Here is a 26,862-nt window from a genome sequence, read left to right on the forward strand (position 1 = left end):
AAATACAAAACATTGGCCAGGCGCGGTGGCTCATGCCTGTAATCCCACAACTTTGGGAGGCTAAGGCAGGTTGATTACAAGGTCAGGACATCAAGACCATCCTGACTAACATGGTGAAACCCCGTCTTGACTAAAAATACAAAAAATTAGCTGGGCATGGTGGCATGCGCCTGTAGTCCCAGCTACATGAGAGGCTGAGGCAGGAGAATCGCTTGAACCCAGGAGGCGGAGGTTACAGTGAGCTGAGATCGCGCCACTGCACTCCAGCCTTGGCAACAGAGTGACACTCCATCTCAAAAATAACAATAATAATAATAATAATTAGCCTGGCCTGCTGGTGAGTGCCTGTAGTCCTAGCTACTCAGGAAGATAAGGTGGGAGGTCAAGGATACAATGAGCCATGATCGTGCCACTGCACTCCAGCCTGGAAGGCAAAGCAAGACCCTGTCTGAAAAAATACAAATAAAAAACAAAGAACTATGACAGGCGCCCGGGTGGAGTGGCACACGCCTGTAATGCCAGCACTTTGGGAGGCCGAGGTGGGCAGATCACGAGGTCAGGAGATCAAGACCAGCCCGGCCAGCATGGTGAAACCGCATATCTACTAAAAACACAAAAAACTAGCCAGGCATGGTGGCACACGCCTGTAGTACCAGCTACTTGGGAGGCTGCAACAGAAGAATTGCTTGAACCCCGGAGGTAGAGGTTGGAGTGAGCTAAGATCAAGCTACTGCACTCCAGCCTGGGCGACAGAGCAAGACTCCATCTCAAAAAAAAAAAAAAAAGACATATGACAGAAGATTAAGTATGGATTCTGGGACTAACAATTTATTTCACACAATTGATTTAAAAAAAAAAAGGCCAGGTGAACTGGCTCACACTTATAATCCCAACACTTTGGGAGGCTGAGGCCAGAGGATCACTTGAAGCCAGGAGTTCAAGTCTAGAGTGAGTTATGACTGCACCACTGCACTCTAGCCTAGGCAACATAGTGAGACCCCCATCTCTAAAAAAAATTGTTAAAGTGGCATGGTGGCACTTGACTGAAGTCCCAGCTACTCGGGGCTAAGGTGGGAAGATCACTTAAGCCCAAGAGTTAAGGGCTGAAGTGAGCTATGTTCCTGCCATTGTACTTCAGTCAGAGGGACAGAGAAAGGCTCTGTCTCAAAAACAAAACAAACAAACAAAAATGGGAAGGATAGGTATTGACAGCTTAGAAATCATCACGAAAAGGTCAGGCGCAGTGGCTCATGCCTATAATCCCATCACTTTGGGAGGCCAAGGCAGGCAGCTCACCTAGGGTCCGGAGTTCGAGACCAGCCTGGCCAACACAGTGAAACCCCGTCTCTGGTTCAAATACAAAAATTAGCCAGGCATAGTGGCACGTGCCTGTAATCCCAGCTACATGGGAGGCTGAAGCAGGAGAATTTCTGGAACCCGGGATGCAGAGGTTGCAATGAGCCAAGATCGCACCACTGTACTCCAGCCTAGGAGACAGAGTGAGACTCTGCCTCAAAAAAAAAAAAAAAAAAAAAAAAAGAAAGAAATCATCACGAAATACACAAATATCTTAACTTTCTCCCTCTGCTTTATATGTTTATAAACCCAACATGAGGCCAGGCGCCTATAATCCCAACCCTTTGCAACGCAGTGGCAGGAAGATCACTTGATCCCAGTTCAAGACCAGCCTAGACAACTTAGTAACACCATGTTTCCATAAAACAATAAAAATTAGCCAGGCATGGTATCCTGCACCTGTAGTCCCAGCTACTCAGGAAACTGAGTTGGGAGGATTGTTTGGGCCCAGGAGGTTGAGGCTGGAGTGAGTCATGATTGCACGACTGCACTCCAGCCTGGGCAACAGAGCAAGACCCTGTCTCAGAAATAAATAAATAGGACTAGTGCAGTGGCTAATACCTGTTTGTAATCCCAGCACTTTGGGCAGCCGATGAGGGAGGATCATTTGAGGTCAGGAATTTGAGACCAGCCTGGCCAACATGGTGAAACCCCATCTCTACTAAAAATACAAAAATTAGTTGAGTGTGGTGGCACATGCCTGTAATCCCAGCTACTCGGGAGGCTGAGGCACAAGAATCGCTTGAACCCGGGAGGCAGAGGTTGCAGTGAGCCAAAATTCAGCCACTGCACTCCAGCCTGGTGAGAGCCTGTCTCAAGAAAAATAAACAGGCCGGACGCGGTGGCTCAAGCCTGTAATCCCAGCACTTTGGGAGGCCGAGACGGGCAGATCACAAGGTCAGGAGATCAAGACCATTCTGGCTAACACGGTGAAACCCCGTCCCTACTAAAAAAATACAAAAAAAAAAAACTAGCCAGGCGAGGTGGCAGGCACCTGTAGTCCCAGCTACTTGGGAGGCTGAGGCAGGAGAATGGCGTAAACCCCGGAGGCGGAGCTTGCAGTGAGCCGAGATCCGGTCACTGAGCTCCAGCCTGGGCGACAGAGCAAGACTCCACCTCAAAAAAAAAAAAAAAAGAAAAGAAAAATAAACAGATACATAAGAATAAAAATTAATAAATAAATGGGCTAGATGCAGTGGCTCATGCCTGTAATCCCAGCACTTTGGGAGACCAAGGTAGGTCGATCAGTTGAGGTGAGGAGTTCAGAACCAGCCTGGCCAAGACAGTGAAACCCTGTCTCTACCAACACTAGAATAAATTAGCTGGCTATTGCGGTGCACACCTGTAATCCCAGCTACTCAGGAGGCTGAGGCATGAGATTCACTTGAGCCTAGGAGGTGGAGGGAGCAGTAAGCTGAGATCATGGCCCTGCATTCCAGCCTGGGCGACAAAGTGAGACTCTGTCTCAAAAAAATAAAATAAACAAACAAACAAACTAAAGGTGAAATGAAAAGCAATGACCCTCAACTTAAATTACACGTTTCTAAACAAGCAAAATAGGATCACATACCCCCACTCCTTGGTGTGAGATAGCCAACACTTCCATGAAGAATCTTATCCAAGGGACCAGCATTAGTTGCTTTCCTGTAAGACAAGTGATCTATGTTTGCTTATATTTAATGCCTGATGGTCTTGGTACACACTGTGATATGGAGTTCACCTCTCCAAAGTCTTTTTTTTTTTTTTTGAGACGGAGTTTCGCTCTTGTTGCCCAGGTTGGAGTGCAGTGGCACAATCTGAGCTCACTGCAACCTCCACTTCCCAGGTTCAAGTGATTCTCCTGCCTCAGCCTCCCGAGTAGCTGGGATTACAGGCGCCCGCCACCACGCCCGGCTAATTTTTTGTATTTTTAGTAGAGACGGGGTTTCACCATGTTGGACAAGCTGGTCTCGAACTCGTGACTTCAGGTAATCCGCCCGCCTCGGCCTCCCAAAGTGCTGGGATTACAGGCGTGAGCCACCACGCCCAGCCCAAAGTCTTATAATACTATCATAATGGTTCTGTCTTGTAATTGAGCATATAGCAAGTGTATTTAACCTCCAAAGTAAAGGGATTATTTCCAAGTACACACCAGTATGTAGTATGGTGAACAAAAATTACACTTAGACTATTATTTCTCAGATGGGACTCCATGGAGTCTGATGAGTCTTGAGACAAAACCTATGGTAACCAACAACTTAATGATACTGATACTCAGAAGTTCAAATACAATCATCATTTGAGAAGAGAAAGGACATATATCATACAAGCTTAATAGAGATGTATAAAATAGGACCCTAATCTCCTTGGAGAAAAACTCAAGGGATCGTGTAGAATTAAGGTTTTACAAGTCTTACCAGTACATAATTGCCATTTTAGAAAGATCTTGTTCTAAGGATTGGAGAGCCAAGTACATTTTAGTCTTCAGTTTGCTGGAGAGTAGATGAGAAGAACATGAGTTAACAGTTGAAAATTATGACCGGGCGAAGTGGCTCACGCCTGTAATCCCAGCACTTTGGGAGGCTGAGGCGGGCAGATCACCCAAGGTCAGGAGTTTAAGACCAGCCTAGCCAACATGGCGAAACTCCGTCTCTACTAAAAATACAAAAAGTAGCCGAGTGTGGCTAATAGGGCGTGGCTCACGCCTATAATCCTAGCAATGTGGGAAGCTGAGGTGGGCAGATTGCCTGAGCTCAGGAGTTTGAGACCAGCCTGGGCAACACGGTGAAACCCCGTCTCTAATAAAAAAAAAAAAAAAAAAAAAAAAAAAATTAGCCAGGCGTGGCAGCATGCATCTATAGTCCCAGCTACTTGGGAGGCTGAGGCAGAATTGCTTAAACCCGGGAGGCGGAGGTTGCAGTGAGCCAAGATTGTGCCATTGCACTCCAGCCTGGTGGCAGAGCAAGACTCCATCTCAAAAAAAAAAAAAAAAAAACTCAAAAAACAAAAAAAAAACTGCCCAGGTGCGGTGGCTCATGCCTGTAATCCCAGCACTTTGGGAGGCCGAGGCAGGTGGATCACATGAGGTCAGGAGTTTGAGACCAGCCTGACCAACATGGTAAAACCCCTTCTCTACTAAAACTACAAAAATTAGCCAGGTGGCCGGGTGCAGTGACTCACGCCTGTAATCCCAGCACTCTGGGAGGCCACGGCGGGTGGATCAAGGTGTCAGGAGTGCGAGACCAGCCTGGCTAAGATGGTGAAACAACCCGCCTCTACTAAAAATGCAAAACTTAGCCAGGTGCGGTGGCCGGCGCCTTTAATCCCAGCTACTCAGGAGGCTGAGACAGGAGAATCACTTGAACCCAGGAGGCTGCAGTTGCAGTGAGCCGAGATAGCACCACTGCACTGCAGCCTGGGCGACAAAGCAAGATTCCGTCTCAAAAAAAAAAAAAAAAAATTAGCCGGGTGTAGTGGTGCATACCTGTAATCCCAGCTACTCAGAAGGAGGAGGCAGGAGAACTGCTTGAACCCAGGAGGCGGAGGCTGCAGTGAGCTGAGGTTGTGCCACTGCACTCCAGCCTGGGTGACAGAGCGACACTCCGTATTAAAAAAAAAAAAAAATTAAAACATTAATTCTTGACCTGACCTCAGGTGGTCCACCCACCTCAGCCTCCCAAAGTGCCAGGATTAAAGGTGTAAGCCACTGTGCCCAGCCTAAAACATTAATTTTTAAAATAAAATTATTTTTGTCACTACATAATTTTTTTTTGAGACAGCATCTCACTGTCGACTGGGCTGGAGCACAGTGGCACAATCACTGCTCACTGCACCCTCAAACTACTAATTTGAAGTGATCGTCCCACCTTAGCCTCCCAAGTAGCTGGGACTACAGGCACTCACCACCACCCATCTAAGCTGTTGTTGTTGTCTTTCTGCTAGAGACAGGGTCTCACTATGTTGCCAAGGCTGGTATTGATCTCTGAGCTCAAGAAATCTTGCTGTCTTGGCCTCCCAATGTGCTGGGATTAGAGGCATGGGCCACTTTGACTGGCTTCACTACTATTAAAGCCTATTTTTAGCACTTCAAAGCTTATTTTCATCTCTGTTTTTAAAACCCAAATAGGTTAATAGAATCCCAGGTAGGTTAAAAGTAGAATTAAAGCCAGTTCCACAACAACTAATTCCTTTCAGCCTGGAAATTGGAATGTTGGACATCTCAAAGATAATATTCTGTCTTCCAGCATTATGATCAATTAATGCAGGCACTGCCTATTGAAGATATCTTTTAGAGGCCTAACGTTGGAAGCTGAGCTACAGATTACAGTGTAAGTAGAAACTAGGAGTGACAAATAGTAGAAGAGTTGGCAAATTTCTAGGCATAAGGTGGCTTATAGATTTATACTGATTTTTCCAAACAAAAGCAAAAATATTAAAAATACTTACTTGTCCCCTGGAAGGTTATACAGATTAACAAGGCCCTTAAGGTGCTTAGAAAATTCATCAAAATTTTTTTCCCTATAAGGAGTTCACGGGAGAGGGGAAAGAGAGGAAAATACAACATAAAATTACTACTCCATCTTACAACAAAGTGCCAAAAATCACAGCTATATAAAACTGATTTTAACAATCAGCTTTAACTGTTTTCCTCAAAAGTTTTCTAGCATCAACGAAAAGTAGCAAAAGAAAAGAAAATATTTTCCTTTGTCTCTCTGCTCCATTTTTGCTGGAGAAGGTACCAATAAACAGTGTGAAAGTTAAAAGGAAGGTGGTCAAAACCTCTCTACCAGGTAGTTTTATTAGCTCCCAAGTAATGAAACCTGATTTAAATCAATTATTAACAACTTTCCTTTTTTTTTTTTTTTTTTTTTTTTTTGAGAGAGTCTCACTTTGTTGCCCAGGTTGGAGTGCAGTGGCACCATCTCGGCTCACTGCAAGCTCTGCCTCCTGGGTTCACGCCATTCTCCTGCCTCAGCCTCCCAAGTAGCTGGGACTACAGGCACGCACCACCACGCCTGGCTAGTTTTTTGTATTTTTAGTAGAGACGGGGTTTCACCGTGTTAGCCAGGATGGTCTTGATCTCCTGACCTCGTGATCCACCCGCCTCGGCCTCCCAAAGTGCTGGGATTACAGGCGTGAGCCACCGCGCCCGGCTCTTTTCCCTTTTTATTAATGTTTTTATAGAGATGGGGTTTCCCTATGTTGCCCAGGCCAGACTCTAATTCCAGGACTTAAGCAATGCTCTCACTTCAACCTCTCATGTGGCTGGGACTACAGGTGTGCACCACCACACCCAGCTCCTTTCCTCCAAATATGTAATTGAATTTGGATGTCAACAGAAATAAAACTTTTGATTGCAGAGATAATGAGAAGAAAATAAATTAGGAAGGGCCAGGCACAGGGGCTTATGCCTGTAATCCCAGCACTTTGGGAGGCCGAGGCGGGTGGATCACAAGGTCAGAACATCGAGACCATCCTGGCTAACATGGTGAAACCCCATCTCTACTAAAAATATTTTTAAAAATTAGCCGGGTGTGATGGCGGGCACCTGTAGTCCCAGCTACTACTCAGGAGGCTGAGACAGGAGAATGGCGTGAACCCGGGAGGTGGAGCTTGTAGTGAGCCAAGATCACGCCACTGCACCCCAGCCTGGGGGACAGAGCAAGACTGTCTCAAAAAAAAAAAAAAAAGAACGAAAATAAATTGGGAAGACATAACACTTGTGGGTATACAGCAACATGAGAGCAAAGATGAGAGGGAAAATAAATACTAGGACAGACATGGAGACTCAGAGAAAAGGTAGTGGGTACCCTGGAGGCAAACTACCCATTAGAAAATATTGCTATGACCAGATCTACCCCAGAAAAAATAAACTACTACCATGACCTCTGGCTTTCTAGGACCAAATATTCATGCTTTGATTCTCAGCCAAATGGGTTTTTGTGGATAGGTTTAGGAATCCAATACATCTCCAGAATTCTAACTCTTGATATCTTTTTTCAAACTTGAAAAAAAAACCTCTCTGGAAAGCTAAACTGCCATGACAAGGTCAGACACTTGAGCAGACATTCTGTGAGCATTTACTGAGCACTTACAGTCCACAGTGCTATTAAGAGAGTAAAAAGAAACAAGAGTAGCAGCAAAATATATTCTTTACCTTAATATTACCATCTATACTAAATGACTAAATATCAGGTAAAAGTCAACATTGTTTTTTTTTTTTTTCTTTTTTGAGACAGAGTCTCACTCTGTCCACCAGGCTGGAGTGTGATGGCATGGCACGATCTCAGCTCACTGCAACTTCTCCCTCCTAAGTTCCTGAGATTCTCCAGCCTCAACCTCCTGTGTAGCTGGAATTACAGACGAGCACCACCACACTGAGCTAATTTTTTGTATTTTTAGTAGAGAGAAGGTTTCACCACACCCGGATAATACAAAAATTAGCCGGGCATAATGGCAGGTACCTGTAATCCCAGCTACTCAGGAGGCTAAAGCAGGAAAATCGCTCGAACCCGGGAGGTGGAGGCTGCAGTGAGCCAAGATCGTGCCACTGCACTGGGCAACAGAGTGAGATACCATCTCAAAAAAAGAAAAAAAGGCCAGGTGCAGTGGCTCACGCCTGTAATCCCAGCACTTTGGGATGCAGAGGCGGGTGGATCACGAGGTCAGGAGATCGAGACCATCCTGGCTAACATGATGAAATCCCATCTCTACTAAAAATACAAAAAATTAGCCGGGCGTGTGGCAGGCACCTGAAGTCCCAGCTACTCGGGAGGCTGAAGCAGGAGAATGGCGTGAACCCGGGAGGCGGAGCTTGCAGTGAGCAGAGATCGCGCCACTGCACTCCAGCTTGGACGACAGAGCGAGACTCCGTCTCAAAAACAAAAAAAAAGAAAAGAAAAAAAAAACACTTTTACACACACACACACACCCCTTATTTTCTCAATGTGAACACTCTAAGACATCCTCATGTGGTACCTGAGAACTCTGCTATGCTCAAAACAAAGGGTATGTAATAACTTCCTTAAATTCCCCAAAAGTCTTAATTCTGAGTTTAAATTTAAGTACAGATATTTCCACTCAATTAAAAGAAAAGTGAAAAAATCCACCATGTGCTAAAAGTGACTGTTTTCAAGCCTAGCACTTTTCCTGTAACACATGCATACCTTCTAAATGAAACAATTTTTCCCAAAATCAAAGCGAAAAAGTTATTCTCATGGTATACTCAATTATCAAGCCTTCTCTGATTCAATGATTACTTACTATTTATTTTGTTCCACACACAATTCTTTTTTTTTTTTTGAGACAGTCTCACTCCATCACCCAGGCTGGAGTGCAGTGATGTGATCCCAGCTCACTGCAATCTCCACCTCCCAGGCTCAAGCCATTTTCTACCTCAGCCTCCCAAGTAGCTGGGATTACATATGTGAGCCACTACGCTCAGCTAACTTTTTTTTTTTTTTCTTTTTTGAGACAGTTTTGCTCTTATTGCCCAGGCTGGACTGTAATGGCATGATCTTGGCTCACCACAACTTCTGCCTCCCAGGTTCAAGCGATTCTCCTGCCTCAGCCTCCCAAGTAGCTGGGATTACAAGCATGCACCACCACACACGGCTAATTTAGTATTTTTAGGGACGGAATTTCTCCATGTTGGTCAGGCTGGGATCCGCCTGCCTTAGCCTCCCAAAGTGCTGGGATTACAGGCATGAGCCACTGCGCCCAGCTTCACACTCCGCTAATTTTTGTATGTTTTGTAGAGACAGAGTTTCGCCAGGCTAGCTAGGATGGTCTTGAACTCCTGGCCTCAAGTGATCTGCCCACTTCAACCTCCCAAATTGTTGGGATTATAGGCATGAGCCACCACCCCCAGCTATATGGAATTCCTAAACCTAGATCAGCAATTCCAACCAGGGGTGATTTTGCACCCCAGGGGACATGGTTGTGACAACTAAGGAGATAACTACCGGCAACTAATGAAGAGGCAAGGGATGCTATTAAACACAACAGAATAAACCAGGCCGCCCAGGAGCAAAGAATTTCCAATCCAAATTGTCATTAGTACCAAGTTTAAGAGACCCTGGGATATCTTTCTGTTGGGAAACTGAGGCAAAATAAGAAAAAAAAATTAAAAATTAAAAAAATAGGGGCCAGGCGCAGTGGTTCACGCCTATAATCCCAGCACTTTGGGAGGCCGAGGTGGGCAGATCACAAGGTCAGGAGATCAGACCATCCTGGCTAACACAAGTGAAACCCCGTCTCTACTAAAAATAGAAAAAGTTAGCCAGGCGTGGTGGTGGGCGCCTATAGTCCCAGCTACTTGGGAGGCTGAGGCAGGAAAATGGCATGAATCCGGGAGGTGGAGCTTGCAGTGAGTCGAGACCATGCCACTGCACTCCATCCTGGGTGACAGAACGAGACTCTGTCTCAAAAAAAAAAAAAAAATAGGCCTGGCACAGTGGCTCACGCCTGTAATCCCAGCACTTTGGGAGGCTGAGGCGGGCAGATCATCTGAGGTCAGGAGTTAGAGATCAGCCTGGGCAAAATGGTGAAACCCCGTCTCTACTAAAAATACAAAATTAGCCAGGCGTGGTGGCACATGCGTGTAATCCCAGATACTCGGGAGGCTGAGGCAGGAGAATCGCTTGAACCTCGGAGGTGGAGGATGTGGTGAGCCGAGATCGCACCACTGCACTCCAGCCTGGGCAACAAGAGTAAATCTCCATCTCACCAAAAAAAAAAAAAAAAAAAAAAATTTAAAAAATAGAAAAGGGGGCCGGGCGTAGTGGCTCAAGCCTGTAATCCCAGCACTTTGGGAGGCCGAGACGGGCGGATCACAATGTCAGGAGATCAAGACCATCCTGGCTAACATGGTGAAACCCCGTCTCTACTAAAAATACAAAAAACTAGCCAGGTGAGGTGGCGGGCGCCTGTAGTCCCAGCTACTCGGGAGGCTGAGGCAGGAGAATGGCGTGAACCCGGGAGGCAGAGCTTGCAGTGAGCTGAGATCTGGCCACTGCACTCCAGCCTGGGTGACAGAGCGAGACTCCATCTCAAAAAAAAAAAAACAAGAAAAAAAAATAGAAAAGGGGCCAGGTGCTCAGTGAGCCGAGACTGCACCATTATACTCCAGCCTGGGTAATAAGAACAAAACTCCGTCTCAAAAAAAAAAAGAAAAGGGCCTAGCATGGTGGCTCACAACTGTAATCCCAGCACTTTGGGAGATGTGAGGTCAGGAGTTTGAGATCAGCCTGGCCAACATGGCGAAACCTCGTCTCTATTTTTTTTGTTGTTGTTTTTTTTGAGACAGTCTTGCTCTGTGCCTGGGCTAGAATGCAGTGGCGTGATCTCGGCTCACTGCAAGCTCCGCCTCCTGGGTTCACGCCATTCTCCTGCCTCAGCCTCCCGAGTAGCTGGGACTACAGGCGCCCACCACCACGCCTGGCTAATTTTTTGTATTTTTAGTAGAGATGGGGTTTCACCGTGTTAGCCAGGATGGTCTCGATCTCCTGACCTCTTAGATTTGCCCGCCTTGGCCTCCCAAAGTGCTGAGATTACAGGTGTGAGCCACTGCGCCCGGCCCTTATTTTTTTTTTTTTTTTTAAGATGGAGTCTTGCTCTGTCACCCAGGCTGGAGTGCAGTGGCACGATCTCAGCTCACTGCAACCTCCGCCTCCCAGGTTCAAGCAATTTTCTGCCTCAGCCTCATGGGTAGCTGGGATTACAGGTACTGGCCACCACGCCCAGCTAATTTTTTTTTTTTTTTTTGAGACGGCGTCTTGCTCTGTCACCCAGGTTGGAGTGCAGTGGTGAGATCTCGGCTCACTGCAAGCTCTGCCTCCCAGGTTCACGCCACTCTCCTGCCTCAGCCTCCCGAGTAGCTGGGACCACAGATGCCCACCACCACACTCAGCTAATTTTTTTTTTTTTAGTAGAGATGGGGTTTCACCGTGTTAGCCAGGATGATCTCAATCTCCTGACCTCATGATCCACCCGCCTCAGCCTCCCAAAGTGCTGGGATTACAGGTGTGATCCTAAATTTTATATTTTTAATAGGGATGGGGTTTCACCATCTTGGCCAGGCTGGTCTTGAACTCTTGACCTCGTGGATCCACCCGCCTCAGCCTTCCAAAGTGCTGGGATTACAGGTGTGAGCCACCGCACCCAGCCACCTTGTCTCTATTAAAAATACAAAAATTAGCCAGGCGTGGTGGCACACATATGCAGTCCCAGCCACTTAGGAGGCTGAGGCAGGAAAATTGCTTGAACCCAGGAGGCAGAGGTTGCAGTGAGCTGAGATCGTGCTACTGCACTCCACCCTGGGCGATAGAGCAAGACTCCATCTCAAAAAAAAAAAAAAAAAAAAAAAAAAGCCCTGGGATAGAGTAGGGTGAAAAGCTGTGCTATGTCAATTCAGGATGTGATTAAGTACAGACCTTAAAAGTCTTTGCCCAAGAAAATAAACTTTTTCCTGAGGAGAATAACTTCTGACCAGTCTTAAAACCTAGCTGTAAAGAACAGCACTGTCTGTCAATATCAAGGAATATAAATCTTATTTGCTCACCTTAGCTGCTGTACAAGCTCCGGACAGCTCTGAAATCAAAGAAATTATGTTAAAACATTAAAACTCCTTTAGCAACTTTGAAGATATCAAAAGTCTTTCTCTTTCTATAGCACATGTTTTACAGCAAAACCGTTAAAACTACAGATAGTCCTCATATTAAAATATTAAAAAGCACCTTCTTCCTACTTGGTGAACCATAGGATTAGGGTGAGAAATTTAAAGTCAAAGCATATGAAATAGTTTTTAAAGGAATCAACTTTCAGTAGCTTGTTTAAAACATTAAGAACTCTAATGCCATACATGGAATTCATATCAAATTGTCTGGTTACACACATTTTACATTCATCTCTATTACAGAATTTTTCAGATCATCTGTTCTTGATTATAATCTCTTTGAGGGTAGGAACCCTGAGTCATTTATTTCTGTATCCCCAGCACCTATTGTTCAATTGCGGCTCACGTTTGTTGATATGAAATGAAAAGGGTTCCCGCCGGGTGCAGTGGCTCACGCCTATAATCCCAACACTTTGAGAGGCTGAGGTGGGTGGATCACTTGAGGTCAGGAGCTAGAGAACAGCCTGGCCAACATAGAGAAACTCCATCTCTACTAAAAATACAAAAATTAGCCAGGCGTGGTGGCATACACCTATAATCCCAGCTACTTGGGAGGCTGAGGCAGGAGAATCACTTGAGTCCAGGAGGCGGAGATTACACTGAGCCGAGATCATGCCACTGCACTACAGCCTGGACAACAGAATGAGACTCTGCCTCAAAAAAAAAAAAAAAAAAAAAAGAAGAAGACATAAAAGAAAAGAAAAGAAAAAAGAAAAGAAGGAAGGAAGGAAGGAAGGAAAAGGTTTCCTATGGTGTTTCCACTGGTCAAAGTCTTTGGATGATGTCAGAGATGGGACCCGTGTTTTCTAAATTCCATTCTATAGCTGTTGATTTTGTAGCCCATCACATCATCTCTACAGTGGCTCATGAAAAAACCTAAACCCAAGCTCTTTAAACCCCACCAATTAATTTTAAAATTAATGTCCCTACATAAACCCCACAGATTCCAGTGAAATATCAACAACACATACCACAGGATTCTCCCCATGGTGAGCCACTTTTACATCACAAAGCTGTCCTGCAGGATCTAACTGCACTTCCACATAGAACATATCTGACGTGATGTAACATTCAGTGCCACTGGCACTGAGATGAGAGCCCAGTCTAGCAGGAACAAATCAAAACAAAAATTAATAGAAGACACATAAATAAAGCCACCCAAAGTTAACACTAAGTTAAACGTTTCTGCCTACAGAAAGACTACTTACCCATTCTGTCTTGCTATGGACTCCAAACGATCAGTCATTGCTGGTAAAGATGTTACTATAAGAGGATGAAAAAAGGAAGTCACAAAGAATGCTCCAAATAACTTAAATGGTATTCTTTGAAGACAGAAAGATTAATCCTTCCAAAACCATAAATATATTCAGTAGTTCAAATGCTTGTAATGTGCATAAAGTTTATTGGTAAGGGTTAGCTGTGGCCTATGCAGTACTAAAGGTCAAAAAAAAAGATCTATTTGAAAAATTACTGGCCGGGCGCGGTGGCTCAAGCCTGTAATCCCAGCACTTTGGGAGGCCGAGGCGGGCGGATCACAAGGTCAGGAGATCGAGACCACAGTGAAACCCTGTCTCTACTAAAAATACAAAAAATTAGCCGGGCAAGGTGGCGGGCGCCTGTAGTCCTAGCTACTCAGGAGGCTGAGGCAGGAGAATGGCATGAACCCAGGAGGCGGAGCTTGCAGTGAGCCGAGATCGCGCCACTGCACTCCAGCCTGGGCAACAGCGTGAGACTCCGTCTCAAAAAAAAAAAAAAAAAAAAAGAAAAATTACTGGACCTTTCTCCTCTCCTGTTTTCATTACTCCTTATGTGGGACAAGCTACCTTTAACTTAAGATACATTTATCTGCTAATGATAGAATAAGGAAGATTAACATTAAAACTAACATAAAAACAAATACTCAACATTAACAACACCATTAATCACAACAGTCAAAAGGTTAAAACAATCCAAGTGTCCACTAGCGGATGAATGGATAAACGAAATGTATATATGTAGAGAGGAGTATTTTTCAACCTTAAAAAAGGAAGAAATTCTAATAAATGCTTCAAAATAGATGAACCTTGAAGATATTATGTTAAGTGAAATAAGCCAGTCACAAAAGGACAAATATGGTATGATTCCACTTATATCAGGTATACAGAGTAGTCAAATTCATAAAGAAAGGAAGCAGAAGGGCCGGGCGCGGTGGCTCAAGCCTGTAATCCCAGCACTTTGGGAGGCCGAGACGGGCGGATCACGAGGTCAGGAGATCAAGACCATCCTGGCTAACACGGTGAAACCCCGTCTCTACTAAAAAAATACAAAAAAAAAACTAGCCGGGCGAGGTGGCGGGCGCCTGTAGTCCCAGCTACTCGGGAGGCTGAGGCAGGAGAATGGTGCAAACCCAGGAGGCGGAGCTTGCAGTGAGCTGAGATCCGGCCACTGCACCCCAGCCTGGGCGACAGAGCAAGACTCTGTCTCAAAAAAAAAAAAAAAAAAAAAAAGAAAGGAAGCAGAATGGTGGCTGTCAGGGACTGGGGGAAGGCGGGAATGAGACATTACAGAATGTAAGCTTGGGAAGATGAGTGAAGTTTTACAGATTGAGAGTGGTGATGATTATACAATAAATGAATGTACTTAATGCTACTGAACTATATACTTAGAAACAGAGAAAATGGTAAATTTTACGTTATCTATATTTTACCACAATTAAAACAGAAAAAAAGGCCTGGTACGGTGGCTGACGCCTGTAATCCCAGCACTTTCAGAGGCCGAGGCGGGCGGATCACAAGGTCAGGGGTTCGACCAACATGGTGAAACCCTGTCTCTAATAAAAATACAAAAATTAGCTGGGCATGGTGGTGCACACCTGTAATCCCAGCTACTCAAGAGGCGGAGGCAAGAGAATTGCTTGAACCCAGGGGGCAGTGGTTGCAATGAGCAGAGATGGCGCCACTGCACTCCAGCCTGGGTGACACAGCGACTCTGTCTCAAAAAAAAAAAAAAAAAGAAAAAAAAAAAGATAAAGAAAATAACACTCAGTCTCTACTAAAAATACAAAATTAGCCAGGCATGGTGGCATATGCCTGTAATCCCAGCTACTTGGGAGGCTGAGGCAGAAAAATCACTTGAACCCAGGAGGCAGAGGTTGTGGTGAGCCGAGATTCCACCATTGCACTCCTGAGACCAGGCAAAGTAGCTCACACCTGTAATCCCAACACTTTGGGAGGCCAAGGCAGGCAGATTACCTGAAGTCAGGAGTCCAAGACCACCCTGGCCAACATGGCAAAACCCCATCTCTACTAAAAATCCAGAAATTAGCCGAGCGTGGTAATGGGCACCTGTAATCCCAGTTACTTAAGAGGCTGAGGCAGAAGAATCACTTGAACCCAGGAAACGGAGGTTGTAGTGAGCAGAGATCACGCCACTGCACTCCAGCCTAGGCGACAGAGTGAGACACCGTCTCCAAAGAAGAAAAAAAAAAAAAAAAACCTCAGCTGAATTAGGTTCATTTCCAGTGGATCAAAGTAAAATCTGTTTTTACTTTCATTATTCCCAAAAAATATAATTAGTCATTATAAGCATGAATAATCAAGCTCATGACTTATATTTTACATTTATTTTCCCGGAAATTTGCTCCATAAACATCGTAAAAATCTTTTTAGAGTAAAATGTCCATCTTCTAGCCAGGCATGGTAGCTCATGCCTGTAATCCCAGCAATTTGGGAGGCTGAGGCAGGTGGATCACGAGGTCAGGAGATCGATACCATCCTGGCTAATGCGGTGAAACCCCATCTCTACTAAAAATACAAAAAATTAGCCAGGCATGGTAGGATGCACCTGTAGTCCCAGCTGCTTGGGAGGCTGAGCCAGGAGAATCGCTTGAACCCAGGAAGTGGAGGTTGCAGTGAGCCAAGATTGTGCCACTGCACTCCAGCCTGGGAGACAGAGTGAGACTGTGTCTTAAAACAAACAAACAAAAAAAAACGTCGCCAGGTGCAGTGGCTCACACCTGTGATCCCAGCACTTTGGGAGGCCAAGGCGGGTGAATCACCTGAGGTTGAGAGATCAAGACCAGCCTGACCAACATGAAAAACCCTGTCTCTACTAAAAATACAAAATTAGCCGGGCATGATGGCATATGCCCGTAATCCCAGCTACTTGGGAGGCCGAGGCAGAAGAATCACTTGAACCCAGGAGGCAGAGGTTGTCGTAAACTGAGATTCCACCATTGCACTCCAGCCAGGGCAACAAGAGTGAAACTCTGTCTCAAAAAAAAAAAAAAAAAAAGTCCATCTTCTTATCGAGATTAATCAGAAAAAAACATGTGAAGAAAAAAAAAACTTTGCCGGGCGTGGTGGCTCACGCCTGTAATCCCAGCACTTTGGGAGGCCGAGGCGGGTGGATCACGAGGTCAGGAGATCGAGACCGTCCTGGCTAACACGGTGAAACCCCATCTCTACTAAAAAATAGAAAAAAATTAGCCGGGCGTGGTGGCGGGTGCCGGTAGTCCCAGCTACTCCAGAGGCTGAGGCACAAGAATGGCATGAACCCAGGAGGTGGAGCTTACAGTGAGCCAAGATTGTGCCACTGCACTCCAGCCTGGGCGACACAGCAAGACTCCGTCTCAAAAAAAAAAAAAAAAAAAAAACCGGAAAAAAAAAACTTTTCCCAGGTATCTCTTTTTTTTTTTTTTTTTATTTGAGACAGAGTCTCGCCCTGTTGCCTGGGCTGGACTGCAATGGTGTGATTTCGGCTCATTGCAACCTCCGGCTCCCCAGTTCACACTATTCTCCTGCCTCAGCCTCCCAAGAAGCTGGGATTATAGGTGCCCACCACCACGCCCAGCTAATTTTGTATTTTTAGTAGAGACAGTATTTTTAGTAGATACTAAAAACGTGATTCTATACAGCTACTCAGGAGGCTGGGACTCCCGCCACATGCCCGGCTAATTTTTGTATTTTTAGTGGAGATGGGGTTTCACCACGTTGGCCAAAGCTGGTCTCAAACTCCTGACCTTGTGATCCGCCCGCCTCAGCCTCCCAAAGTGCTGGGATTACAGGAGTGAGCCACCGCACCCGACCTCCCCAGGTATCTTATATTACCCTTCATCATTTATCTTTTAATCTCTATCATCCTCCAAAACAGGATCGAAAATAAATGTTTCAAACTATAGCAAAAAGCTCATTCCAACTCCATAAATGAATGCAAGAGCAATATCTAGTATATAAAGTAGACCTACCTCAATTTATACTTCAAGTCTAAGTATAAAATGGTCCTTCTTAAACTGGGGGTTTTGTGAAATCAGCATATTTCAAAAGCGTTTACAAACCTTTGAGAGCCTTCTGCAATGTCTCCAAACAGCTGACCAAATGTTGATGCCCTCCAGAACTCATCACAACCCTCTTCTCCTGTGTCAAGTGGGAAAACATTTGAGGTGAAAATTAACCAGGCCAACAGTGTTTTGGGTAAACATACACATTATCCTAGTAGTAATATTGCAGGACAGTCTATAGACTCAATATAGGCTACAGACTTTGTAGACTATATAGAGTAACACTGATCTACAAGTGTTACTCTGTCCATCCATCCAAAGGAAGAAAAATCCATATACATGAGTGTAGAAAAAGGTATTCCTCAGCCAGGCACAGGCTCATGCCTGTAATTCTAGCACACTGGGAGGCCAAAGCTGAATAATCACTTGAGTCCAGGAGTTCGAGACCAGCCAAGGCAAGGTAGAGAGATCCTGTTTCTATTTAGTTAAAAACAAAAAAGAAAAAGAAAAACATATTTCCACATCTAAAACAAGAAAACCTTTACAGAAATATTAGGAAGAATCAAAATGTAATAGATGAGATCTGCCTCCTGTGGAAGTGACTATATGCTAAGATATAAACAGTTAAATAAGATGGCTCAGGAGATTTGGTAGTGTACAAATTTAACAAGGTGATTTGCATGTAATCTGAGAAACACAACCAAATTTTAGGAAAATGAGATTGACTCTAAAAAATAGAACATGTAGGCCGGGTGCGGTGGCTCACGCCTGCAATCCTAGCACTTTGGGAGGCCAAGGCAGGTGGATCATGAGGTCATGAGGTCAAGAGATCGAGACCATTCTGGTCAACATGGTGAAACTCCATCTCTACCAAAAATACAAAAATTATCCGGGTGTGGTGGCGCATGCCTGTAGTGCCAGCTACTCAAGAGGCTGAAGCAGGAGAATCGCTTGAACCTGGGAGGCAGAGGTTGCAGTGAGCTGAGATCGTGCCACTGCACTCCAGCCTGGCAACAGAGCGAGAATCTGTCTTGGAAAAAAAAAAAAAAAGAAACAGAAAAGACACAGAACATGTAGTCCAGAAAAGGGACTTCCAAAGAACAAAAAACTTAGCCCAGTTTTCCTAATGCTATCCAGTGAAGAAGTTTCCCTCTGAAAAACATTCCATTCCCTAAAAATGTGAACAATTTTCTGGTATAAGGATAGTTTTCCAGGCTTTTCCATGTTGCAAATAAATCTATCTCACTGCTCTAATTCTCCCTTACAAAACAAAGTAATTTATTAATAATCTGAAATCTCTTGATTCTTGACAGGAGAAGAGGTGCTCTGGTCAATGAATACCAGTATTATGAAAACTGGAAAACTAAACGTTTTGTTATAAATTAATAAATAAGCATATAGTATGTCAGTTGTTGAAAACTTTTTTTGTTGTTTTATGAGATGGAGTCTCGCTCTGATGCCCAGGCTGGAGTGCAGTAGCGTGATCTCCGCTCACTGCAACCTCCACCTCCTGGGTTCAAGCAATTCTCCTGTCTCAGCCTCCTGAGTAGCTGGGACTACAGGCACCTGCCACCACAACTGGCTAATTTTGTCTTTTTAGTAGAGACAGGGTTTCACCTTGTTGGTCAGGCTGGTCTCGACCTCCTGACCTCAGGTGATTCACCCACCTCGGCCACCCAAAGTGCTGGGATTACACGTGTGAACCACCACGCCCGGCCACGAAAACTCTATAAAACCTTAACATACCAATAAAATTAGGTTTCTGAATCTGCAAAACTCACAAGTAGACATGGAAAGTCATGGTGACCAAACCAAGATAGTGGGTACCCAAACAGAGGGCCTTAATAGCCACCTGGAATCCTTCTATCTCACAATGTCTCTCTAATGACAGTATCTTCTACAGAACATATTTCAAGCTAGAATTTGGTTGCCTTAAGGAATAAAAATGACAACTTGGGCCAGGCGCAGTGGCTCACACCTGTAATCACAGCACTTTGAGAGGCTGAAGTGGGTGGATCACAAGGTCAGGAGTTCGAGACCAGACTGGCTAACACGGTGAAACCCCATCTCCACTAAAAATACACAAATTAGCTGGGCATGGTGGCGGGAGCCCCAGCCTCCTGAGTAGCTGTACAGAATCACTTGAACCCAGGAGACAGAGGATGCAGTGAGCCAAGATCCTGCCACTGCACTCCAGCCTGGGCAACAGATGGAGACTCCATCTTAAAAAAAAAAAAAAAAATTAATCCGCCAGGCATGGTGGCTCACACTGTAATCATAACACTTTGGGAGGCCAAGGTGGGTGGATCACTTGAGCCCACAAGTTTGAGACCAGCCTGGGCCACATGGTAAAAACCTATTTCTGACTGGGAGCAGTGGCTCACGCCTGTAATCCTAACACTTTGAGAGGCCAAGACCAGCAGATTACGAGGTCAGGAGATCAAGACCATCCTGGCTAACACGCTGAAACTCTGTCTGTACTAAAAATACAAAAAATTAGCTGGGTGTGGCAGCGGGCACCTGTAGTTCCAGCTACTCAGGAGGCCGAGGCAGGAGAATGGTGTGAACCCAGGAGGCGGAACTTGTAGTGAGCCGAGATCACACCACTGCACTCCAGCCCGGGGGGACAGAGCAAGACTCAATCTCAAAAAAAAAAAAAGAAAAAAAAAAAACCTATTTCTACAAAAATGTAAAAAACTAGCTGTACAGCCGGGCACAGTGGCGCACGCCTGTAATCCCAGGACTTTGGGAGGCCAAGGCAGGCAGATCACGAGGTCAGGAGATGGAGACCATCCTGGCCAACACGGTGAAACCCCATCTCTACTAAAATACAAAAAATTAGCCAGGCATGGTGGCGTGCACCTCTAGTCCTAGCTACTTGGGAGGTTGAAGCAGGAGAATCACTAGAACCCGAGAGACAGAGGTTGCGGTGAGCTGAAATCACACTATTGCACTCCAGACTGGCCACAGAGACTCCATCTCAAAGAAAAAAAAAAAAAAAAAACTAGCCAGGCATGGTTACATGCACCTGTTGTCCCAGATACTGGGAGGCTGAGGTGGGAGAACCACCTAAGCCTGGGAAGTCAAAGCTACAGTGAGCCATGATCATGCCACTGCACTTGAGCCTAGATGACAAAGTAAGACCCGATCTCAAAAAAAAGAATGAATCAAAAACTCTTCTAGTACAGGTTGGGCAGACCTAATTAGAAAATCAAAAATCTGTAATGCTCCAAAATCCAAAACCTTTTTAGCATTCACAATGATGCCATCAAAGATTTCACACCTGACCTCATATAACAGGGTCATGGTCAAAATGCAGTCAAAACGGCTGGGCATGGTTGCTCACACCTGTAATCCCAGCACTTTGGGAGGCCAAGGCAGGTGGATCACCTGAGGTCAGGAGTTGAAGACCAGCCTGATCGACAAGGAAAAACCCCATCTCTACTAAAAACATAAAAATTAGCCAGGCGTGATGGCCCATGCCTGTAATCCCAGCTATTCAGGAGGCTGAGGCAGAAGAATCACTTGAACCTGGGAGGCAGAGGTTGTAGTGAGCCAAGATCGGTCCATTACACTCCAGCCTGGGCAACAAGAGTGAAACTCCGTCTCAAAATAAAAAAATAAAAAATAAAAAAACTTTGTTTCATGCACAAAAGTATTAAATATATTATTAAATATATTGTATAGGCCGGGCGTGGTGGCTCAAGCCTGTAATCCCAGCACTTTGGGAGGCCGAGACGGGCGGATCACGAGATCAGGAGATCGAGACCATCCTGGCTAACATGGTGAAACCCCGTCTCTACTAAGAAATACAAAAAAACTAGCCGGACGAGGTGGCGGGCGCCTGTAGTCCCAGCTACTCCGGAGGCTGAGGCAGGAGAATGGCGTAAACCCGGGAGGTGGAGCTTGCAGTGAGCTGAGATCTGGCCACTGCACTCCAGCCTGGGCGACAGAGCGAGACTCCGCCTCAAAAAAAAAAAATATATATATATATATAGTATAAAATTACCTTCAGGCTATATCTATAAGGTGTATGAAACATAAATTCTGTGTTTAGACTTGGGTCCCATCCCCCAAGATATCTCACTATGTATTTGCAAATATTCCAAAATTCAAAACAATCCAAAATCTGAAACACTTCTGGGCCCAAGCATTTCAGATAAGGGATATTCAACCTGTAGTATAGATACAATAAGACTCCTAAAGTTGAAACCACCATGTATTCAGATGTTTTATGAAGATAGTATGAATACATTTACATGAGGAACTTAGCGTATTAAGAATAATTATCGGCCGGGCTCGGTGGCTCACGCCTGTAATCCCAGCACTTTGGGAGGCCGAGGCGGGCGGATCACAAGGTCAGGAGATCGAGACCACGGTGAAACCCCGTCTCTACTAAAAATACAAAAAATTAGCCGGGCGCGGTTGTGGGCGCCTGTAGTCCCAGCTACTCGGGAGGCTGAGGCAGGAGAATGGCGTGAACCCGGGAGGCGGAGCTTGCAGTGAGCCGAGATCGCGCCACTGCACTCCAGCCTGGGCGACAGAGCGAGACTCCGTCTCAAAAAAAAAAAAAAAGAATAATTATCTACGCAAAACACTTTACCCACTTCACCACAATCCTTACCATGACTTGACGCACAAGCTTAATGGTTTCACTCCAAGGTCTATTTTGGTTAAATTTTGCATGGAGCCGTTCCAGGAGAGAACTCATCTTACTCAGCTTTTCCGACTCTGCGATTCAAATCAGAAAACGTCATCAGTAACTGTTCTATCAAGACTATCCACAGTTTTCCTTGCAAAATAAATTCCCACACTTCATCTCAGTAAGAATTCAGTTAAAATATTTTCCAAAATCATTTTACTTCAAAATATCCAAAGAAGACATTTTTAGGCCGGGCGCGGTGGCTCAATCCTGTAATCCCAGAACTTTGGGAGGCCGAGACGGGCGGATCACGAGGTCAGGAGATCGAGACCATCCTGGCTAACACGGTGAAACCCCATGTCTACTAAAAAAAATACAAAAAACTAGCCGGGCGAAGTGGCGGGCGCCTGTGGTCCCAGCTACTCGGGAGGCTGAGGCAGAAGAATGGCGTAAACCCGGGAGGCAGAGCTTGCAGTGAGCTGAGATCCGGCCACTGCACTCCAGCCTGGGCGACAGAGCCAGACTCAGTCTCAAAAAAAAAAAAAAAAAAAAAAAAGAAGACATTTTTAATGGCAAGATGACACACAAATTATAGGTCTGATGTAAGGAATACCATACAGCTGGACTGTTTTCTATCCAAACTTTTTTTTTTTTGAGACGAAGTTTCACTCTTGATGCACAGGCTGGAATGCAATGGCGCGATCTCGGCTCACTGCAACCTCTACCTCCTCCCAGGTTCAACCAGTACTCCTGCCTCAGCCTCCCAAGTAGCTGGGATTACAGGCACGCACCACTACACCAAGCTAATTTTGTATTTTTAGTAGAGATGGGGTTTTACCACATTGGTCAGGCTGGTCTCGAACTCCCGACCTCAGATGATCCGTCCACTCGGCCTCCCAAACTGCTGGGATTACAGGTGTGAGCCACCACACCCGACCTCAAGCACTAGTAAAAGTGCTGGGGAGGCCAGACACTGTGGCTCACACCTGTAATCCTCGCTAGCACTTTGGGAGGCCAACATGGGAGAATACTTAAGCTGGGGAGTTCAACTACAGCTTGGGCAACATAACAAGATCTCGTCACTACTTTAAAAAAAAAAAAATTTGTCAGGCCAAGCGCAGTGGCTCACACCTGTAACCCCAGCATTTTAAAAAGCCGAAGCAGGCAGATTACCTAAGTCAAGAGCTTGAGACCACCGTGGTCAACATGGTGAAACTCTATCTCTACTTTTTTTTTTTTTTTTTGAAATGGAGTTTTGCTCTGTCACCTAGGCTGGAGTACAGTGGTGCAATCTTGGCTCACTGCAACCTCCGCCTCCCGAGTTCAAGCAATTCCCCTGCCTCAGCCTCCCTAGTAGCTGGAATTATAGGCATGTACCACCACACCCAGCTAATTTTTGTATTTTTAGTACAGACGGGGTTTCACCATGTTGGCCAAGTTGCTCTCGAACTCCTGACCTCAGATGATCCACCCACCTCAGCCTACCAAAGTGCTGGGATTACAGGCCTGAGACACCGCACCCGGCCAAACCCTGTCTCTACTGAAAATACAAAATTAGCCTGGTATGGTGGTGCATGCCTGTAATCCCAGCTACTTGGGAGGCTAAGGCAGGAGAATAGCTTGAATCCAGAAGGCAAAGGCTGCAGTGAGCCGAGATCACACTATTGCACTCCAGCATTAGCAAGAGCAAAACTCTGTCTCAAAAAAAAAGAAAAAGAAAAAAATTAGCCAAGCCTCCTGGCATGTGCCTATAGTCAGTCCCCAGCTACTCTGGAGGCTGAGGCAGAAGGATCACCTTAGCCTGGGAGGTCGAAGCTTCAGAGATGGGCCTTGATCACACCACTTACTCCATCCTGAGCAACAGATGGAGACATTGTGTCAAAAAAAAGTTATTGAACTGGGTTAGAGAGGAAAATTTTTTAAAAAAAGAAAAAGAATAAATGAAATTGCTAAAAAGACAGCAGTGAACAAACCAGACAAAAACTCCTACTTCACAAAGTTTCCATTTTTACCCTTCTCCCCTTGCACCTGAGGAGTACATTTTTTCTTTTTTTTTTTTTTTTTTAAGACAGAGCATCACTCTGCAGCCCCGGCTTAAGTGCATTGGCACAATCAAGGTCTACTGTAGCCTCGACCTCCCATGCTCCAGGATCAAGTGATCCTCCCAGCTCAGCCTTCAGAGTAGCTGGGGCTATAGCTAATTTTTCCTTGAAACAGGGTCTCGCTCTGTCACCCAGGTTGGAGTGCAGTGGCACAATTCTGGCTCACTGGAGCCTTGACCTACAGGATTCAGGTAATCCTCCCACCTCAGCCTCCCAAGTAGCTGAGACTACTGGCTTGTGCCACCATGCCTAGTTAATTTTTATATTTGTTGTAGAGACAGGCTTTTGCCAGGTTGTCCAGGCTGGTCTCCAACTTGTGAGCTCAAGTGATCTGCCTGCTTCGGTCTCCCAAAGTGCTGGGACTACATCCTTGAGTCACTACCTGGCCCTAATTTTTTTTATTTTTTATTTTATTTATTTATTTATTTTTAATTAATTTATTTATATTTTTGAGACAGAGTTTTGCTCTCGTTGCCCAGACTGGAGTCCAGTGGCACCACCTTGGCTCACTGCAACCTCCACCTCCTGGGTTTGAGTGATTCTCCTGCCTCAGTCTCTCAAGTAGCTGGGATTGCAGGCATGCCACCATGCCGGGCTAATTTTGTATTTTTAGTAGAGACAGGGTTTCACCATGTTGGCCAGGCTGGTCTTGAACTCCTGACCTCAGGTGATCCGCCACCTTGGTCTCCCAAAATGCTGGGATTACAGGAATGAGCCACCACGCCCAGCCAATTTTTTTTTTTTTTTTTTTTTTGAGAGGAAGTTTCCCTCTTGTTGCCCAGGCAGGAGTGCAATGGCACAATCTTGGCTCACCACAACCTCCACCTCCTGGGTTCAAGTGATCCTCCCACCTCAGCCTCCCAAGTAGCTGGGATTACAGACATACGCCACCACAGCCAGCTAATTTTGTGTTTTTAGTAGAGCCAGGGTTTCTCCATGTTGGTCAGGCTGGTCTCAATCTCCCAACCTCAGGTGATCCGCCCGCCTCGACTTCCCAAAGTGCTGGGATTACAGGCGTGAGCCACGGCGCCCGGCAATTTTTCATTTTTTTGTAGAGACAGGGCCTCACTATGTTGCCCAGGCAGGTCTCGAACTCCTGGGCTCAAGGGATCCTCCAGCCTCAGCCTCCCAAAGCGCAGGGATTACAGATGTGAGTCACTGCTCCCGCGGGGCCTCACCTTTCGACCTCTCCTCCAAAACACACTCCTTGTTTTTCTTGAGAAACCTGCTGATAAATATCTGCACTTCGATGCTCCAAGATTTTTTGAGCGACTATTACGTTCCAGAAACTATATAAAAATGAATCAGGCAAGGACCCTAATCTGCAAAGCTCAGAGTAAACTGGAGATAAACAAACAATAACACAGCTCACTGTATCAACAGAACTATGCCCAAAATGCCAAGGAAGCATCTAAGCCGGAGTGTGGAACTTTAGAAAATCTTAGTAAAGTTCCCCAGGAAAGTTGTTTTTCTGCAGTTATTAGTTCGGTCAATAAAAGAATTAAATTCAGCACAGTTTAAAAATACACAACAGGCCGGGCGCGGTGGCTCAAGCCTGTAATCCCAGCACTTTGGGAGGCCGAGACGGGCGGATCACGAGGTCAGGAGATCGAGACCATCCTGGCTAACACGGTGAAACCCCGTCTCTACTAAAAAAAAATACAAAAAACTAGCCGGGCGAGGTGGCGGGCGCCTGTAGTCCCAGCTACTGGGGAGGCTGAGGCAGGAGAATGGCGTGAACCCAGGAGGCGGAGCTTGCAGTGAGCTGAGATCCGGCCACTGCACTCCAGCCTGGGCGACAGAGCGAGACTCCGTCTCAAAAAAAAAAAAAAAAAAAAAACAAAAACAAAAACAAAATACACAACAGTACAGGATCTGAACACTTGACATTGTAGGGATCCGCTGGCTGCTAATAAATACAAGGAATTAATCATTTCATTCATGCCAAAATAGTCTCCAGTACGTTTACACACAGCCCTAAATTTATTCAGGCGTCTCTTCTGGAAGGAGATGTAAGCTGGTTTTGTATTCACTAGCCCCGTCTCGCACCACTTTAGGCCAAAAGTGCCCTAGCCGAGCATGAAATCTTCACAGAAGTTGAGAGTCCCCATCACCCCAAAGTCGAAGCTCTATAGTCATCAAGGAGGGTATAGTGACAATCTAAAACTCATACACATTCCCTCTCCCGGACTCTGTGCCCCTCAAGTGGCCCCCATGGGACATCTGCAAGAACCTTCTCTCACAAACTGGCTCCCCCAGTTGTGTCCCGCCCCCTCCTTTCCCCCTCAGTCACTTACCCTCGGTTTCCCCCTGAGCTTTCATCCTGAAGGCGGCGAGAGACTGGATCTGCCACAAAAGGATAAGCCCTTCCCCACCACTAACGGGGGAAACAAGTTGGCTCGGGATTCCAGGACGCAGGGTACCAGCAGTCCCTTACTCTTCGCGGGAAGGATCAGTCTGAAGTCCCCGGCGGCAAGAAGAGAAGGGTGCTCGAGGCCGCCGCCATCTTCCCCAACGGAACTTCCCAAAATTCGCGAGATAAACCGTGGTCCTGCCAGAAAGAGGAAAAGGACAGGGCATCGAAATCTCGCGAATATTGGTCGATGCGTGGGCCTCGCGAGATTTCTTTCAGCCCTGTCTTCTTTGATCTGAGTTGTCTCAGGCCTCACGCCGCTGTATGTAGCTTTCAGCTCCCTTCGGAAACCGGCATTTTTTTGCTTATTTTATTTTAGCAGTTAACTCGCAAATTAACTGATTAATTAACATGTCGCTGTACTTAAAGACTGGCTTTTTTTTTTTTTTTTTTTTTTTGACACGGAGCCTTGCTCTTGTCGCCCAGGCCGGAGTGCAA

The 26,862-nt window shown here is 45.7% G+C and overlaps 1 protein-coding gene across 8 annotated transcripts in view; it reads right to left on the reverse strand.

Moving 5' to 3' along the window:
* MED1 (mediator complex subunit 1) overlaps positions 1 to 26,527 on the reverse strand; it is a 50,846-nt gene extending 24,319 nt beyond the window's left edge. For 4 of the 8 annotated variants that reach the window (XM_074019475.1, XM_074019477.1, XM_045376002.2 and 1 more), the window contains exons 1-9: positions 26,309 to 26,527; positions 21,892 to 21,998; positions 17,325 to 17,403; positions 13,219 to 13,273; positions 12,982 to 13,114; positions 11,897 to 11,925; positions 5,782 to 5,853; positions 3,753 to 3,827; positions 2,927 to 3,000 (exon numbers count right to left, since the gene is read on the reverse strand). In XM_074019475.1, the coding sequence (XP_073875576.1) occupies positions 2,927 to 3,000; positions 3,753 to 3,827; positions 5,782 to 5,853; positions 11,897 to 11,925; positions 12,982 to 13,114; positions 13,219 to 13,273; positions 17,325 to 17,403; positions 21,892 to 21,998; positions 26,309 to 26,333 (649 nt within the window). In that variant the 5' untranslated portion in view covers positions 26,334 to 26,527. Of the gene's footprint in view, positions 1 to 2,926; positions 3,001 to 3,752; positions 3,828 to 5,781; positions 5,854 to 11,896; positions 11,926 to 12,981; positions 13,115 to 13,218; positions 13,274 to 15,333; positions 15,451 to 17,324; positions 17,404 to 21,891; positions 21,999 to 26,308 lie in introns of those variants that run through there. The other 4 variants (XM_074019473.1, XM_065531461.1, XM_074019474.1 and 1 more) reach the window with 4 other exon arrangements.
* Positions 26,528 to 26,862: the final 335 nt, after the last annotated feature.

Source organism: Macaca fascicularis, chromosome 16 (assembly GCF_037993035.2).
Source record: "Macaca fascicularis isolate 582-1 chromosome 16, T2T-MFA8v1.1".
NCBI lineage: Eukaryota > Metazoa > Chordata > Mammalia > Primates > Cercopithecidae > Macaca > Macaca fascicularis.